This window comes from Dryobates pubescens, chromosome 15 (genome assembly GCF_014839835.1).
Source record: "Dryobates pubescens isolate bDryPub1 chromosome 15, bDryPub1.pri, whole genome shotgun sequence".
Classification (NCBI taxonomy): Eukaryota; Metazoa; Chordata; class Aves; order Piciformes; family Picidae; genus Dryobates; species Dryobates pubescens.
The window spans coordinates 17700087-17717729 of record NC_071626.1 but is presented as its reverse complement, the minus strand read 5'-3'; the positions used below and the strand labels follow the sequence as shown (position 1 = coordinate 17717729).

General features: G+C 47.0%; 1 protein-coding gene across 1 annotated transcript in view; it reads left to right on the top strand.

The window, feature by feature from the left end:
• The window catches only part of EPHA1 (EPH receptor A1), a 36488-nt gene that overhangs the window by 3150 nt on the left and 15695 nt on the right, over positions 1-17643 (top strand). Inside the window, exons 2-4 of the mRNA XM_009899626.2 lie at positions 160-227; positions 10965-11240; positions 12883-13273. Coding sequence (XP_009897928.1) covers positions 160-227; positions 10965-11240; positions 12883-13273 — 735 coding nt within the window. The remainder of the gene's footprint in view (positions 1-159; positions 228-10964; positions 11241-12882; positions 13274-17643) is intronic.

Sequence of the window (17643 nt, the reverse complement as noted above, 5' to 3'; positions counted from 1 at the left end):
GCTTCCTCTAGCCATGCTTTTTGAAGGTGGAAGTTTGCAAAGGATGTGGAGGGAGGCAGTGTAGGCTTTGTCTTCCGTGGCAAAACAAGGATGGAGCCATTCAATGGGCCATGAGTTGGTTCACTCTTTTTTTTGTTTTGTGTTTTATTTTATCTTCAGTGGATCTGCTGGACACAAGCACTGCACAGGGTGAACTGGGCTGGCTTCCAGACCCTCCAGAAGTAGGGGTGAGTACACACATTTAAGGATGTAGAGCTACTGGGAGTATTCAATGATAGAAAAACATAACACCAGTTGTAATTTCACCCTGACTCCCAAGATCAGACTTCTGCAGCTCCCTTTCCTGAACATTGTATGCTTTTTAAGTGTCTCTACCTTGCAGCCCTTTCCCACCCCCCTGCAGCCTCACCCACCAGCCAGTAGTGTAAGGATTGATGCCTCATTAACTTTCAGTAGTAGTTCTGATATCTGTTGACTTACAGTAGCTCAGTGATTAAACATGTCCTTGAAATCTTTTGTTTACCCCAAGTAATAAAACTTGGTGGAGGGAAAAAACCCAAATCATCACCCATTTTATTCACTCTAATATGATGCAAATACATCTGATGTCTCCATGCCTGGGCAGATAGCCATGGCAGAGGTACTTCTGTCTCCAGGGCTCTCAAGAGCTTAAAGTCTTTGTCTGTATAAGGTTGTTCTGTGTTTTTTTTCCTCTTGAGTACTAACCTGAATGATTCAGTTACATGTGTTTTAACTTTGCAGAAGAAATAACTGTTAAGTCATGAGGCAGCAGTCTGGCCTGCTAGCTGGGCTGAAAGGTTCTAGGACTTTCTACCCAGCCATAATGCTGTATTTGGCCCACACAGCTGATGAGAGAGGCATTTCCCTTTGTTTCATGACTGTGAAATTGAGTTGATGGAAGTGCTTCAAAGTCTTTCACTTCTGAAACCACTATAAAATCTGACCCAAAAAGACAGATGAGCCCTGAGCTATTTTTATCCAAGTACAGCTATTTTGTGTGAAGTACAGCTGAGTAGTGCTTGCAGCATCACCACCCATGGTAGCCAAGATGGTTTCCTTTGTTACAGCTGTACTGTGGGAGTGGTGGAAAGCAGGCACAAAGAGAAGGGAATTGAAGGACTGCACTGCAGTGGTTAGAAGGGCACATGTTAATGCATAGCTCCAGCTCCTCATCCATGCTCTTATCTTCCTAGCAAGCCCCAAGCTTTCCTGGGAAGTCTTCACCTTTGCTGCTTATAAAGTAGAGCTGGGTTCAACCTGTTTCTAACTCATTTTCATAACTTTTCTCTGTAATATGCTGTGGCTTGCAGCTCAGAAGGCTAACCTGTGCTGTATCAAAAGAAGTGTGGCCAGCAGGACAGGGAGGGGATTCTGCCTCTGCTCTGGTGAGACCCCACCTGCAGCACTGCCTCCAGTTCTGGCACCCCCAGTGTAAGAGGGACATGGAGCAGCTGGAAAGGGTTCAGAGGAGGCCACAAAGATGATCAGAGGGCTGGAGAACCTTCCCTGTGAGGACAAGCTAGGAGAGATGGGGCTTTTCAATCTGGAGAAAAGAAGGCTCCAGAGAGACCTTCTAGTACCTGAAGGGGGCCTACAAGAATGCCAAAAAGGGACTTGTTACAAGGGCTTGTAGTGATAAGGAGGGAGGGAATATATTGAATCTTGAGGAGGGCAGAGTTAGACTGGAGATTAGGAAGAAATTCTTTACAGTGAGAGTGGTGAGACACTGGAACAGGTTGCCCAGGGAGGTTGTGTGGATGCCCCCTCTCTGGAGGTGTTGAAGGCCAGGATGGATGAGGCCTTGAGCACCCTGGTCTAGTGGAAGATGTCCCTGCCCGTGGCAGAGGAGTGGCACTGGATGATCTTTAAGGCCCACTTCCAACCTAAACTATTCTATGAATTCACCCCAGCCTCCTCCTCCTCCTGCTGCTGTTGTTTCTGGGTGAGCTAGGGCCAGACAGTGAGGTTCTGTATGGGCATAACTGACTTTTGTTTCATTAGTGTGGCTACTTTGGCTGTTAATTATTAGTAATTAGTATTAGTATGCCCTACTCAAAAGAGGTGCACTAGTAAGACATAGATCATATTTTGCCCAGTGTTCCCCTTGTTGTCCCCATCAGCTGTCTCTCTGGTAATTCAATGCAGATCTAGGCTCCAGGCATGCTCAGGATGCAGTCTGCCTCTTTAAGAGATGGAAAAACCTACTGAGAAGTCCAAAATAAGCTAACAGAAATCAGACAAACCCCATGGGAAGAGTGTCTCCTTTTTGCACAGCAGGTTCTCAGCAGTGCTAGGAGTTGGCCAACCTTCCTGTTGGGGCTAAAACTGCTTTGTAAAATACCTGTCTTTGAACTACAGTAGCTGGAGCTGGGAATTGTAGAAGATGCTGGAAAACAGGGCCTGAGAGCAATCTGAACTAACAGATCAGGATACTGGTAACTGATAAATGAACAGATGTTCATCTGTGGATGAACAGGAGGTGAAGAACAGATTCCTGATGATGCAGGGACTTACCTAATGACAGTCACTGTTAAGTGGAAGGCTGACAAACTGCCACAACCAAAAGGGGAACAATGCTCAAGTCTCTTAGAATTACAACTTTGAGCATCTGTTCCTGAAACTTCTTTTTCCAAAATGAAGAAGGAAATGTGTTTACAAGAGAGCTAAGAGTCATTCAGAGGGGCTTTGTCACAAAAGAACTAAGATCAAGGCTGCACAATCTGACTGGCATGGTCACTGACAGGCTGGACACATCTGAGCTGTATTGCATTCAGAGTTGAAGGCTTTATGAGGACAGGCTGAGGGAGGTTGTTCAGCCTGGAGAAGAGAAGGCTCCAGGCAGACCTAATAGCAGCCTTTTAGTACCTGAAGGGGGCTACAAGAAGGCTGCAGAGGGACTGTTTACAAAGGCCTGCTGTGATGAGGGGCAATGGTTTGAAATGAGAGAAGAGCAGATGTAGATTGGATGTGAGGAACAAGTTCTGCATTATGAGGGTGGTGAACACTGCAACAGGTTGCCCTGGGAGGTAATTGAGGCCCCATTCTTGGAGATGTTCAAGGTCAGGCTGGACAAGGCTCTGAGTGACCTGATCCTAGCAGAGGATGTCCCTGCTGCCTGCAGTGGGGTTAGACTGGATGACCTTTGGAGGTCCCTTCCAACCCAAACCATTCTGTGATTCTGTGATCTCATGCAACACTGCTGCTTGTACTTTCCCTCACATGCCAGAGCTCTCCCATATGTGAGCTGGAGTGGTGTCAAAGTGCTTATCACACTGGGGAGGAATTTGCTATGTGGAATTTTCATGCTTTATATGGACACAGTCCCTGAGTCATAGCTCAGGGAAGGTTGGCTAGTTCTGTGGAGGTGGAATTATGCTTTTTTTTCTCCTTACTTTTAGCCAATGACAATGGATGAAGTGGCTTGCCATGTGTGATTGTTTCATGGTCAGACCCCCACCTCACCATCATCTAACAAATGTCTTGATATTTTTTTCCCCATCTTTGAAGTGTTCAGACATCAGTACCAGCTGGGCATGGGGAGGTGTATGACAGGACTGGTGGTAGATTCCCATTTCTTTGCATATATCAAAGAGCGAATGAGGGTCACTTTGAAGGTGTCAGGAGTCCACAATTTACTTGCTTTGACGTTTCTTTAAGGCTTCCATGCTGCATCAACAGCCTTGCTACTTCAATTGATTTCAAACATCAGGGAATCAAAGAATGGTTTGGATTGGAAGGGAGTTCTAAGGTCTTCTTGGAGCCTTCTCTTCTCCAGGCTAAACAACCACAGCTCCTGTCCCTATAGCAGAGTTGCTCCAGCTCTCTGATCATCATGGCCTCCTCTGGACCTGCTCCATCAGGTCCATGTCCTTCTTGTGTTGGGGGCTCCAGAGCTGGACACAGCACTGTGGGTGAAGTCTCAGCAGAGCATAGAGGCAGAATCACCTCTCTCCATCTCTGGCCATGCTGCTTTTGATGCAGCCCAGGATGCCATTTGGCTTCTGGGCTGCAAGTGCACATTGCTGGCTCATGTCAGCTTCTTATCCAGCAGCAGTCCCAAGTCCTCTTCTGCAGGGCTGCTCTCAATCTCATCACCCCCAGCCTGGATTGATACCAGGGGTTGCCCTGACCTAGGTGCAGGACCTTGCACTTTGCCATACTGAACCTCATATTATCCTCAGCCCACCTCTCCAGCCTGTCCAGGTCCCTCTTCATGGCATCTCACCTTTCAGACTTAAGCACACCACTCAGCTTGGTATCATCTGCAGACTTGCTGAGGGTGCCTCAATCCCTCTGTCTCTATCATTGATGAAGAGAGTGAAGAGCACTGGTCCTAGTACAGACCCTTGAGTGGGTATATATGAATATATACATAGTGATATGTGAAACAAGTGTGCTGAAATAGGTAGGTGAAATGTTGGGCTAGAGTATCCTTATCCATCACCTAGCAGCATCTGTTGTGACCAGAGCTGTCGTCATGCAAGACCTTAATGTGGTCAGACAGTCCAGAGGATGAGCAGACAGCAGAAGCTGGGTTTGATAAACAGGTTCTGCAATTAATGTGCTGCAGCTCTTGGCTCATGTTAGTACCTTATCTCCCCAGAAGAACTTGGCTACAAGTTCAGTTGGAAGGAGATGAGTGGGATGGAGACCTTTGTGTTAGTGCCCTACAGGACAGGTAATTACATAATGTAGTTGCTCCTCCCTGAAAATAATCAATGGATCATTGTGGGGAAAAATCCATCATCCCACCCTGGAAGGTACTGCAGAGAAGTAAACATCATTCCATGTGCAGTTGCCTTGAAGACTCCATGATGATTAAACTGAAGTTCCCTGACCACTGCTGAATGATAAAAGCATTAAAAGCAGTCTCCTTGCTGTTCTCAGCTCTAGTTATAGGACTCCTGAAGTTAGATGTCTAGATGTCACCACACTTCTTTCATCATTGTCATTAAATTGTCTTCCATGCCAGCAAAAGACCTTGCAAGAATATTGAGAAACTTCCAGTGAAGGGTCACAGGAGCTTCATCCTGGAGTACTGCCAGAGCACCACTGTGAGGCTACTGGTTTTGACTGGCTGCTCTGGGTTACTGACTGACAGGTTTTTGTCAGCTGTGTTGTAGCTGAAGAGAAGCTGCTCATCACACCATGGCAGGTGCCAGCATGATGTGTCTGTTATCACAGACTGCTCTCTGAGGTGCTGTTCTAAGAATACTCAGCTGGGCTTGTGATACACAACTGCCTTCAACTCTGAATCTGTTGCAGGAAGGGATTTTTGATCATGATAGCATGCAATGCTGCTGTACCAAAGATACTCCACAGGCAAAAGTGCTGCCAGGGGTAGAAAACAAAACTGTTAGGGAGAGACCCTATGGCAGCCTTCCAGTACCTGAAAGGTGCCTTCAAGAAAGCTGGGAAGGGACTTCTTACCAGGGCTTGTAGTGACAGGATGAGAGGGAATGGGTTAAAACTTGAGGAGGGCAGATTTAGACTGGAGATAAGGAACAAATTCTTTACAGTGAGACACTGGAACAGGTTGCCCAGGGGGATCATGAATGTTTCCCCCACCATGGAGGTGTTCAAGGCCCAGTTGGATAAGGCTTTGAGCAACTTCTACTAGTGGAAGGTGTCCTTGCCCATGGCAGGAGGTTGGAGCTAGATGATCTTTAAGGTCCCTTCCAACCTAAACCAATATATGAATATTAGCTGAATCTGTAATCTACAACTGCCTTCAACGCTGAACCTATGGCAGTGTAGGGACTCCTGGCCTCTTGCAGTGGAGACATGCATCTCAGTTCAGGAGCTTTAAGCCTACTGGCGAGATGCTTCCCTTGTTATTCCTTCTTTAGATCTCCTAGAAGTATCACAGAAGGGTGGGGGGTTGGAAGGGACCTATGAAGATCGAGTCCAGCCTGCTGCTAGAACAGGATCACATGGAATAAATCACACAGGAACACTTGCAGTTAGGTTTGGAATGCCTCCAGAGAAGGAGACTCCACAGCCTCTCTGCCTAGCCTGGTCCAGCACTCTGCCACCCTCAAAGTGAACAATTTTTCTGTACGTTTACCTTTCCCCAAGGATCTGCAGGCCACACATTGGAAGCCACTGTGCTAAGCTAATGTTAAAGCAAATGAAACTGTGGTCAGGGCAGGCAGGCTGTTCTGTGAGAGGCATGTCCCTGGCAAGGAGACTCCAGGTGTCCTGGAGATGAAGACCTTTTCCAACCCAAAGCATTCTATGATTCTCTTCTGTGATTCTGTTGATGCCTGTAGAGTCTGAGGAAGTATCACAGAATTACTGAGGCTGGAAAAGACCTCTGAGATCATCAAGTCCAGCCTATGACCTAACACCACCACAGCAGCTAAACCAGGCCACCAAGTGCCACATCCAAGCTTTTGTTAAAGTCCTCCAGTGGTGGCGACTGGACTATCTCCCTGGGCGGTCCATCCCAGTGCCTAATCAGCCTTTCTGTCAGGAAGTGCTTCCTAATATCCAACCTAAGTAGCTCCCAAGAAGACATAAAAACTGTCTCAGATTGTTTCCATCCTATTCATTATGGCAGATCCTAGGAAAAGTAGCCCACAGATAGCTGGAGGTGTCACAGGTTGTCCTAGGCAGGGTCCTTGATAGAGGCCTAACCTAGAGAAGGCTTGTTTGTAGACAAAGCAGAGCAAGTTTCCTTAAGCTTCAGAGCCTCAAAGTGTATGCTCAGACCAGAGCTGCTCAAGGCATATGTTGGAAGGCTTGTACCTCCTCTTATCTTTGGGTTTTCACTTGTGTGGCAGACCAAACCAACACTGTTTGCTACAATATCTGCTGAGGCCCCTACAGATTGTCATTCAGGTCATTTGGAACTTCCTCCAGAAAGGCAGCTTGTCTCCAGCACTTTCTTTATACTGAATCCAACCAAGCAATGGAAGGAAAGCTGCCTTTCTGCTTCCCAAGCTTGCAGTGTTATGAGGTTACTGAGATACAACTTTGGCTTTGAAGTTGTCATTCATTTAGCACTAATTGCTGTGCTGGAATTATGTTGCTCTGTATTCCACCACCACACCAGGGCTTCCAAGAAGAAACCCGTGCACTAAAGTGCCTGTGTTAGTTTGTGGGTTCCTGAGGAGTACAGAACAGCCTTTTGTTCTCAAATTCACTGCCAACATCCTTAGACATTTTAGAAAGCCAAGTTACTAATTTATGGCCCTCTCCTCTTTTGCCTTTTTAGCAATTTTTTAAGAATTCTAAAAGGCTTTAAAAGTTTTAAGACAGATTTAAAGGTAGTTTAAACTTAAAAACTAATTTAGATTTAAAAGAGTTTAAAAAGGATTTTAAAGACTCAAAGAACTCCTTGGCTTACCTGGAGCAGGCAATTGGAGTAGATGATTGGAGACAGGCAGCATAGCTTCACCCAGGGCAAGTCCTTCCTGATGAATCTGGTGGCTTCCTACCATGGTGGACAAGGGAAGACCAACAGATGTCATCCCCACTGGACTTCTGTAAAGTGTTTGTTACAGTCCCCCACAACATCCTTCTCTCTAAGCTGGAGATTGGATTGGATGGGTGGACTGTGCAGTGGACAGGGAATTGGTTGGATGATCACATCCAGAGGGTAGTGGGCAACAGCTCGATGTACAGATGGAGAAGGTGACAAGTGGTGTACTGGGACCAGTCTGTTCAAGACCTTCATCAATGATACAGATTGAGGCACCCCCAGCAAGTCTGCAGATGATACCAAGCTGAATGGTGTGGTTGGTAATACTGAAGGATGGGATGGGTGCCATGCAGAGGGAGCTGGATGGGCTGGAGATGTGAGCTGAGGAGAACCTCATGAGATTCAGGAAGGCAGAGTGCAAGTTCCTGCACGTAGGTCGTGATCTAGTAGAAGATGTCCTTGCTGACTGCAGGGGGCTTGGACTAGATGACCTTTGGAGGTCCCTTCCAACCCAAACCATTCCATGATTCCAAGGGTCTTTTCCAGCTTAGTCTTTCTGCAGCTGTGACTCTCACAAGCCAGTTCTCTGTAGTATCACAAACACACAGTGCAGTCACTGCTGACACGAGCAGCTCTGACTCGCACTGTCCTGCATTCCTCCTAGGTGAATCTTCCTCATCCTCTGGCTAAACTGAGGAGTGGAGCAAGGATACAGGAATTGCATGGGTAGGAAGTTACATTATCAAACAAGGTCGATTCAGTGTCAGACAAGCTGGAGAGCCAAGTAATTAATATTGATCAGGCTGGACTTTGCCACAGCTGTTTATTAAGAACATGGCATTAAATATTAGCCACAGCTGTTTATTAAGAACATGGCATTAAATATTAGAGACATACACTTTGATTCTCCAGCAGAGTCTCTGAGGATGGGAGAGAGTTGCCTAGCAACTTCTGGGCTCATCAGTCTTTCATTAAGTGTTGTATGTAACAGTTTTCCTCCACTCCTTTGAATTTAAAAGCTTTACTCAATAATGAAGTCTGAGGCATATTTAACAGGAATTCCACATTGTTAGCATAAATAATATCCTCATGTTATATCCTTCACCCGTCAGCAGGAGAGTCTAGAAAACCAACTCCCTTGTTACTTCTTTGCATGTTAAACTGTGCACTAGTCAGTTCCAAGCATCCTTCCCCTGAAGAGTTCAGTCTGGAAGAAGCTGGGCTGAGAGGAGATGAGAAATGTAGGAGCTAGCAGCTGGATTTTTTTTCCCAGCAGTAGAGTTTAAAGGAAGTTTTTCTGCTAGAGTAGTCACTATTGAAAAGGAAATTTTCCTTCCTTTTATTCACTTAAGTTTTGAAAATGGTATATTCAGGACATAGAATCATAGAATCAACAAGGCTGGAAAAGACCTCAGAGATCATCAAGTCCAACCTGTCACCCAAGACCTCATGAGTACCAGACCATGGCAACAAGTGCCATGTCCAGTCTCTTCTTGAACACCTCCAGGGACGGTGACTCCACCACCTCCCTGGGCAGCACATTCCAATGACGAACGACTCGCTCGGTGAAGAACTTTCTCCTCACCTCGAGTCTAAACTTCCCCTGGTGCAACTTGAGACTGTGTCCTCTTGTTCTGGTGCTGGTTGCCTGGGAGAAGAGACCAACCCCCTTCTGGCTACAACCACCCTTCATGTATCACAACAGCTCATGTCTGTTGGAGAGATAGACAAAACCTATTTGCTAGTGACACTTGTCTGTGGTACTGCTTTAGGAGAAACTGCTGATGGAAACTTACCTAGTTCATGGCCTTAAAGTGGAGTTATGCCTTTCCCACCGTCTCAGGGGAGGCAGACACACAAGGAAGAATGCTTCTAAAAGCCAGTCCTACCATTGGCACTTCCTCATGAAAGCTACTTTGCTTTTAGTCTCCTTTCTGACTTCAGTGTTGTGAATTCAGTTCTGCAGCACTTTCCAGATTTTCAATGCACTAGTGCCAGAGGTGATTAAGTGGTTGCCTCTTCTGCCTGATCAGTTGGAACTGATCTCTCTTCCTATCCGAAGTGCTTTGACCTCTGGTATGTGAAATGAGTGTAAATCCTGTGTGGTGCTGGTATATGCCAGCTGGATCAGATTAAGAAGGTGGGGTAACACTGGGGACTAATTACATGGAGAGAAAGGAAACAAGAAGGGGCACATAGATACCATCTGCAGAACTTCCTGAGAGAAGTCTGCTAGTAATGGGCTTAGGTAACTGGCTGAAATCAGCCCGACAGGAGCTTGTGCTAAAGGTAGCTTGGAGAGAGCATTCAGATAGTTTTCAGAGTGGGGCTGCACAGGAGGTGTGCTCTAAATCATGGTATAAGAGCAGGGCCTACTTTGGCACTCTGAGGATTCATCTCTTGTGTTCAGCTAGCAGAGTGACCTGAGCTATGGGATGAGAAGCTAGGAGAGGCTGCCTGGTTGTGCTGTGAGCACAGGAGGTGGTGGTGCTGGAGGAATGTGTGAATCTCACAGCCTGTGAGACTTGACAAGCCTAGGGTAATACTGAGGCCTTGTTTGAATTGCATCTTAACTTGGGGTGTGATTTAAAACCAGGGTGCTTAAACTTGTGCCAGTACCTATGTGGGCACTTGTTTCAATTTAATTTGAAGCATATTTCAAGCATAATGAGAAAGGCATGGGGGGAAAGGGATCTAAGTCATATTCCCTGTGGACAAAACCTTGCTTTCCAAGTTTTCCATTCCCACATGTGACTTACTCAAAAGTGAATATTCTTTGCATTTTGTGTCTGACCCGGGGCGAGGAAACAAAGCTACAACTACATAAAATTCAGCAGAAGTGAATGTTAAAACACATACCAAATCCTGCTGGCTTCATACAAACAGTATCAGTGAGGTCACAGAATGAGCTAGGCCTTCATTTGCCTGGGGAAGAAGCAGAACCTGGTAGGATGTCAGGAAAATCAGCTGAGTTTAGATAGTTAAATCAAGGTTTGCAAAACATCACACTTAAAGAAGCACGAGCTCCAAATTAATGAGCATTTGCTTTAGCACAGCCCTTTTGCAATGGACCTTCCCCCTGTGTTGGGCTGTCTCTTTCCTTACCCTAAAGAGCTATGCATTGTTTTCAGGGTCAGATGCATACTTTGAAGGGAAAGGGTGGCCAGTCCATGGGAGTGTGGGGCTTTTTCTCAAGCCGAGGCAGTGTAGGAAAGAAGGAAATTTGAACCAAGGCAGGATGCAGGGCATGCCCATGCACAGTGGCTCCCTTCAGTTCAGCATAGGTCACATCCTAATTACAGTGTCCTCTTTGCTCCTTATGTGAAGAGTTCAGGCAGGCAGAAGGCTGCAGAGCAGTGCAGCGTTTGCTTGATGTAGGAGACCTTCTAGCTAGCAAAGTTTTAAGTGCTGAATCTTACATGGGTGTGGATCTTTTAGGCAAGTTTTTGCCATGTTTGAAGTGAAAATTGTTTCTCTCCTCTGTCTAACCATGTGTTCTCTTCTCCTCTGGGAGCAGTGGAGTGAAGTGCAGCAGATGATAAATGGTACCCCAGTGTACATGTACCAGGACTGCAGTGTGCTGTCTGAGGATGACACTGACCACTGGCTTCGCACCAACTGGATCTATCGGGGAGAAGCAGCCTCCCGTGTTTACGTGGAGCTAAAGTTTACTGTGAGGGACTGCAAGAGCTTCAAAGGGGAAGTGGTGACCTGCAAAGAGACCTTCAACCTCTACTACATGGAGTCGGAACAAGATGTGGGCATCCAGTTCCGCCGCCCGCTCTTCATCAAGGTCTGTAGCACTGGGGGTGAGGACCGAGTTAGATCTTTCAGCTTAACTAGGTGTGTCTTGCTGGCTGGAGGAGGCCAGCAGAACTGAATCTGGGGTGGGGCATGGATAGTAAGCTTTGCCCTTAGAATAAACTTTGCCCCCAGTACCCTCTGTGATGCTTGGAGCAGGCTTTGCTGCAGAGACACAGGAGTTCAGACTTTGTTCTGTGCAAGCACTTACTTAACTGGACACCAGTAAGGCTTCTGAAGGGCTCTAACAGTGCTGGATGTCTGCACCAGATTTTACAAGTAGCAGAGCAGAGGCCAAGAGGAAATTAACTTAACTTAGCTAATAAAGCAAGATTAGAGCAAGTGAAGAACAGAATCCAGTCTCTATGTCCCTGATGTTATGCCATGCAGGGTCTTGTTTTGCAGAACTGAAGGTGATGGCTTATTGTAATGAAGCTTTTCCTTGTGCAAAAGCATTTAACACCACTGGATTCTAACTGCTGTTTCCCCCAGCACAATTCCCTCTTGTCCTGGAAACATTTGACTTGCAGAACAGGAAGCCTCAGGTGTTCTTTAGAGGAAATTCTGTAACCTAGTTCTGTCCTAAAAGAACCACAGAACTGCGTTATTTGACTGCCCTTTCCTGCAGTTTAAATGGCATGTGATGAAAAAACCCAAACCATAAAGGCTGCCACAGGCAGAGCAGGACCCTAGCAACTGCTGCTCCTCTCTCCCCAGTGCTCCTCTTCCTCCCTTGCAGCTAACCATGTGGCTTTGTACAATACCTCCACAAATCTTAAACCTGCCTTATGATCCCACTCAAATGCAGCTGCTGTGCAGAGCCTTTCATCTGCCTTCCAGCTACAGAGAGTGGGTGGGATCATGCAATGAGAAGGGGCCTGGAGTGGAGAGAATCAGTTATGAGGCTCTCCCTCTGAGAAGAAAGGCACCTGGAATCCAGCTCTTCATATCACATGATGCCACAGAGGCCTTTCCCCTCTGCCCAAGCACTGAAAGCATCTCACTTTCATCCTCTGTTTGCTGAGGCAGTGGGAATGCAAGAGCATGGGAGAACTTTTCACCTAACAATCTAGAATGCTGAAATATGTTTAGCACTGCCTGAGAAGCGCCTTGCAGTAGATGATCTGATCTGCATCAAGGACAGCTTAGAAGCAGGTGGCTGTCATTCATTGGTCAGTTTAAAAAACACAACTCTAAGTAGTGCTGCAATCTTACTGCATACAATTTGCAGAGCAACATACCACAAAAGAGAGATGTTTCTTCTTTGGGGGCAGTTCCTAAAGACCTCTGAGATCGGAGATCCAGAACATAGGGCTTTAGCAGGGGATTGGGCTAGATGATGTCTGGAGGCCCCTTCCAAACCCACCATTCTGTGATTCTGCACTCTATAAGACTAGTGAACCACTGTAAAAGAGTTGTAAGGAGATAATGGAAGGTGTGTAGGCAGGAAGGGATGTGGGCCCCATTGCAAACGCCTCCTTCAAGTGCAAAGCAAGCATGCCGTGCTCTGGCACTGTAAGCAGCTGACCATCCAGGCTCTGAAAGACCTCAGTGTAAAAGAAGTTTGAGAGCCACGGGTGTCTCAGCTGCCAGTGCCTGCTCAGGTGTTACAGCTGTGGCCTTTTCCCCCTCAGCTCAACACCGTGGCAGCAGATCGCAGTTTCACAAGCAGAGACATCGAGTCGGGCGCCATGCAGCTGAACACGGAGGTGTGCCCCATCGGGAAGCTGTCCCACCGGGGCTTCTACCTGGCCTTCCAGAACTCCGGGGCCTGCATCGCCATGGTGTCCGTCCGCGTCTACTACAAGACCTGCCCGGAGGCCGTGCGCGGCCTGGCCCGCTTCCCAGAGACGCTGGCGGGCTCGGAGGGGCTGACAGAAGTCCCTGGGGTCTGCGTGGAGGACGCAGCCGAAGAAGCGGGCTCCGCGCCCCGGATGCACTGCAGCACGGACGGGGAGTGGCTGGTACCGATGGGCCGGTGCCTTTGTGCCGTGGGCTTTGAGGAAGTCAATGGGAGCTGCGTAGGTGAGTATGCAGACAGACGCTGGCAGCGGGCCATGGGAGAGCTTCCAGGCAGCTAGAGATCAGACCATCTGTAAGCGTAAAGTGGGACTGGGGGAGTTGGTGTGGTCTGCCTCTTCTCTTGCCCGCTCTGTGTGCCTGCCAGGTGTGTCGTACACCTTTCCCTCCTTAGCTTCTGCTTTTGAGTTGTGATTTTTCTCCTCATGTCAGGTGTACGACTTGCACAGAGCTCTCCACTCCCTCTTGGGCTTCATCCAGGAGCCTTCAGCTCAGGAGCTGGTTTCTGTGAGCTGTAACTGTGATTGACGCTGACTTACTCAACAACTGGTTCCTAACCCTTACAGGGCAGCCTTGTTCTCTCAGGGCAGACGTGTCAGATGCACCAGCAGGGTATGCGTCCCGTAACTAGAAGGCTGACAGACAGAGCGGGGCAAGTTTCTTCTGTGTCCCCTTCTGCTTGGACTGGGATGGCTCTTCTGTCTTGGGAAATGATGTAGAGCACCTTGCACAATACCATGGGTGTCTGGCACACTTCTGAGGAAGAGCAGTTGGCAAGCATAGGAGTCCTTGGAGTTCAGGAGCCACAGAGAGCCATGGCTGTTGGAATGAACAATGCAGGGCTCTCCCTTTTTCACAGAGGGAACTAGATTTAGCTTCTTAGGGCACCCCAGTATGTTTGTCAGGGGAGAGGATGTGTGGTGTTTTGGAGACTGTGTATTACTGCAAAGAGGGAGGCAATAGCACATCTCTGCTCTTGTTGGCAAAGCCATACAGCACAAGGCTAAAGCAGACAGAAAAAGGAATCAATGCACTACTCTCAGGGTCAGCAGCTGCCCTGTTTCTCTGCTCTGTTCTACCTTTTCTTTGCTGCAACAATATGGTGCCTCTGTGAATCCTTACTGCTTGCTGCTCGTTTTGCTTGGGGAGCTGGAGAAGGTTGAAGCACAAGATCCTCCAGCAACCACCTCTTCTTGCACAGCCCAGCCAGTTTTTCCACTTGCTCTCCCCACCCTCCTGAGAGCACTGCCCTGGGAAGGGGCAGGGAAGCTGTCATGTCTGGACAAGCCCTGACTGCTATCACAGCACAGATTAATTCTACATCTGTGCTTTCATCCCACTCTGCCCAAGTACAGCTGCAGCCAAAATTGTCTTCTCTATGATCAGTAAGCACTGGGGAGGTCTCCCAGGAGAGGAGGGGAAGAGGGGAGAACCTAGAAGGGGGAAGGAGGGTCCAGAGCAGTGTCTTACTGGAGGATCAGAGAAGGTGTATGTAGGTTGCCTGCTGGTGGTACCTTGGTGTCCTCTCCATTCATTGGAAAAAACAGGCATTGTGCAAAGGACTGGGAACAAGCCAGGTCAGGATAAAGACTGATGTCACAGCTTCTACTTTGTCCTGATTTAGTAATGCTTAACGCACTCCCAGGGGGCTTGCTCTGAACTCACCAGACCAAGGGACTGGAGGATCTCCCCAACAAACCTTCCATGGTCCTCAAGATCCTGTGAAACTCCTGAGCATCAGACACAGAGTCTGATGGGGGTCACCAAAACTGTCACCATAATGGAGACCCCAGCTCCTCCCTGCTGGGGCTGGCACTAAGGAGCAGCCATTGCTGTATTAGAGAGCTGTGCAAGTTTGGGTGCTGGGGGCATTCCCACACACCCAGCACACACCAAGAGAAGTTCCTGGCAGTTATTTGTACAGTGAGATGTAGTAGCTACACCTCATGGTAACACCTGCTAACCATCCATCAGGCAGTCTCTTGCTCACTGCACACTGAAGGTCCAGCTTCTCTTGAATTCACTGGGCATGCTCAGAGGGTGAGGGGTTCATTTTTGGCAGGGGTCTTCCAGCTAGGAGCTGTAGTCTCTAGCAATCTCTGATGGTCTTCAGGAGAGGAACCTTCCTTGAACTTCATTTCAGCCTGTGAATTCTTTTTGCTTATATGGTTGTAAGTTAGATTATCATGTTGTTTGTCAGGTCCTGGACCATATCCACTGGTTCTAGCTGGCTTTGAAGGTCACTTTGTTAATTGAGGGCTGATCTATGTGGATGCTTTGCTGATGCAGATGCAAAGACTCTTAGTTCCAAGCAGTAAGGATGTCCAAGGCTTGGGTCAGAGCAATCAATTCAGCTTTGTGAATGAATATGTTTGCTGGTAATGGTCTCACTTCAATTTCACCCTCTAGAGTAACCACAGTGTAGCCAGCCTTTCATTCTCCCTTTATTGCCAAGCTTGCCATTGCTCCAGTTCTTCTGCCAATATCTTATCAAAGTTTGTAGGGCTTGTTTTTAAGTCCTTGTGGGAGTTGTGTCCAGCATAATTCCTCCAGTTGTTGAGCTTTCTCGTTCAAAAACAATCTATTTGTTCCTCCAATGGACTTTAAAGGAAGATTATTTAAGTCCCATACTGTTAAATAGATATTAGAGTGAACTACTGTTATTAATACTATATAAAGATGAGGTACTGCCAGGAGTAGATCATCACAATCTTACTGACAGCCCTTAGAACTTGTACCCATTTTGAGGAACATGGACCAGTACAACTGGAGCACTGTATTTGAACTGGCACACCCATAATGATCTGCATTTCAAGGAACTGGTGACTGTGGGCTCCAATCCCACCCAAGCTTCCAGTTCTGAAGAGTATTGTTTGCATCTTGCCAGTTTCACCCTTGGTTTCAGTTCTACTCTTACCGGTTCTGCTGATTTGGCTCTTCTGGGCTTCTCGGTTGCCCACACAAAAAGGAATCCCCACACTGATTATTTTGGGAGGGATCTCTCTCTGGTCTTCCTGTTCAGTATTCCTTTTCTGAGATGATTCCTCTGGCATCTATACTTGTGCTCTCCATTATTAGTTGAAAGATGGACTTGAACTTTATTCCAGTTCAAAAGTTATTTGTGCTCCTAATTTGTTTAATTAGTCACTTCCATCAGAGGTAACAGACATTCTAACATCTAGAGAAACTCGTCTCTTAGTTTAATGTCTCCAACTGAAAGTGCCATAGGCTGTGGAAAAAAAAAATTGCATGGAGTCTCCACCCCAGTGGCACCAGCAGCATTGATTTTATTTTTCCCTATAGGTCCTTTAAAGCTATTTGTTATTAAATAAGTAACTTTATCAATCAAAATAATTCATTATTTCATTCCCCAGGTTAGCTGGAACCAGAGGACCAGAGCAGATTCCTCTGGTCCCCTTCAGTCTGATTCAATTTCTGCCACTATTCCAGCTGCCTCCTTTGTTGGGCATTCTCTTTTTCAATGTCTCTTCTTCCTGCAGTAAGCACATTGATTCCTAAAGGAAGGTCACAGCCAGCATTGCCTTCATGACCTCCACCTCTGCCTCTCACTCTTCCTCAAACACTTCCTCTGGCTCTTTCTGCAACTTGTCTTCATTTCTCTTTTTCCTTCACCTTGTTCTATTAGTGTGCAATTGTCATCATCCAGTCTTCTCCTTCTGCAGTTTGTTTTTACTGTTGGATGCTGACTGACCAACAAACAACACATTGAACAGGTTCATATTGCCAGCATCCTCTGCAGTCAAATCTGTCCATTTTAAGGCTACCTCACACAATGCCTCTTCATCCAATTCAGGCAAATTGTAGGGTTTTCTAGTCCATCTGAACTTCCATACAGAATTAAGTCTTGATAGTCCATCAGACTTTCCAATTCATCAGCATTATCAGGATTTCATTTCATATCCTCCCTGAGGAGATACAAAGTTGGGTACATGCTTCTGAGCCACTTTCTCTGCTGCCTTATCCCAGACTGGCTATTTTTGCTCAGGAGTAAACAAGTTCCAGCAGAGCCTGTGTGTCTTCCCACTTAGGATTGTGGATCTTCATTCCAGTTTAACAGCACTCTAGATGCATACAGACTGGTTTCCTGCAGGTCCCACAGCCTGGCTAAGAGGGGCCAGAATCCCAGCTCTTTGTCCCTGAGTCCTTCTAGACAGCAGCCTGGCAGTGTCAGTTTCTTCCTCGCTAGAAGATTCTGATTCTGTCTCAGCATGGGGAGCTGCCAGCAGTCAAAGGTAGCCCTGTTTCAGCTAGAACTACTGAAGCCAGGTTAAAACACCACACATGCAGCTTCCCACAGGCTATAGTGCCCAAGTGAGTGTCTTTGCCTAATTAACTGCAAAACAAATGCCCAAGTCTATACCCCTAAGTATGATACTGAGTCAAATGGAACACATGCTCAGCATCCACAACTATGTTACTCACTCCTCCACACCAATCATGCCAGACATCTCAGAGAGAAACACAGAGACAGGGTTAGAATATTAAAAACAAAACAAAAAACTCCCAACCAAACACAAATCAACCTTCCCAAAAATCTCTGAACATAGCAGAGATGAGGATGGTTGAAGGACTGT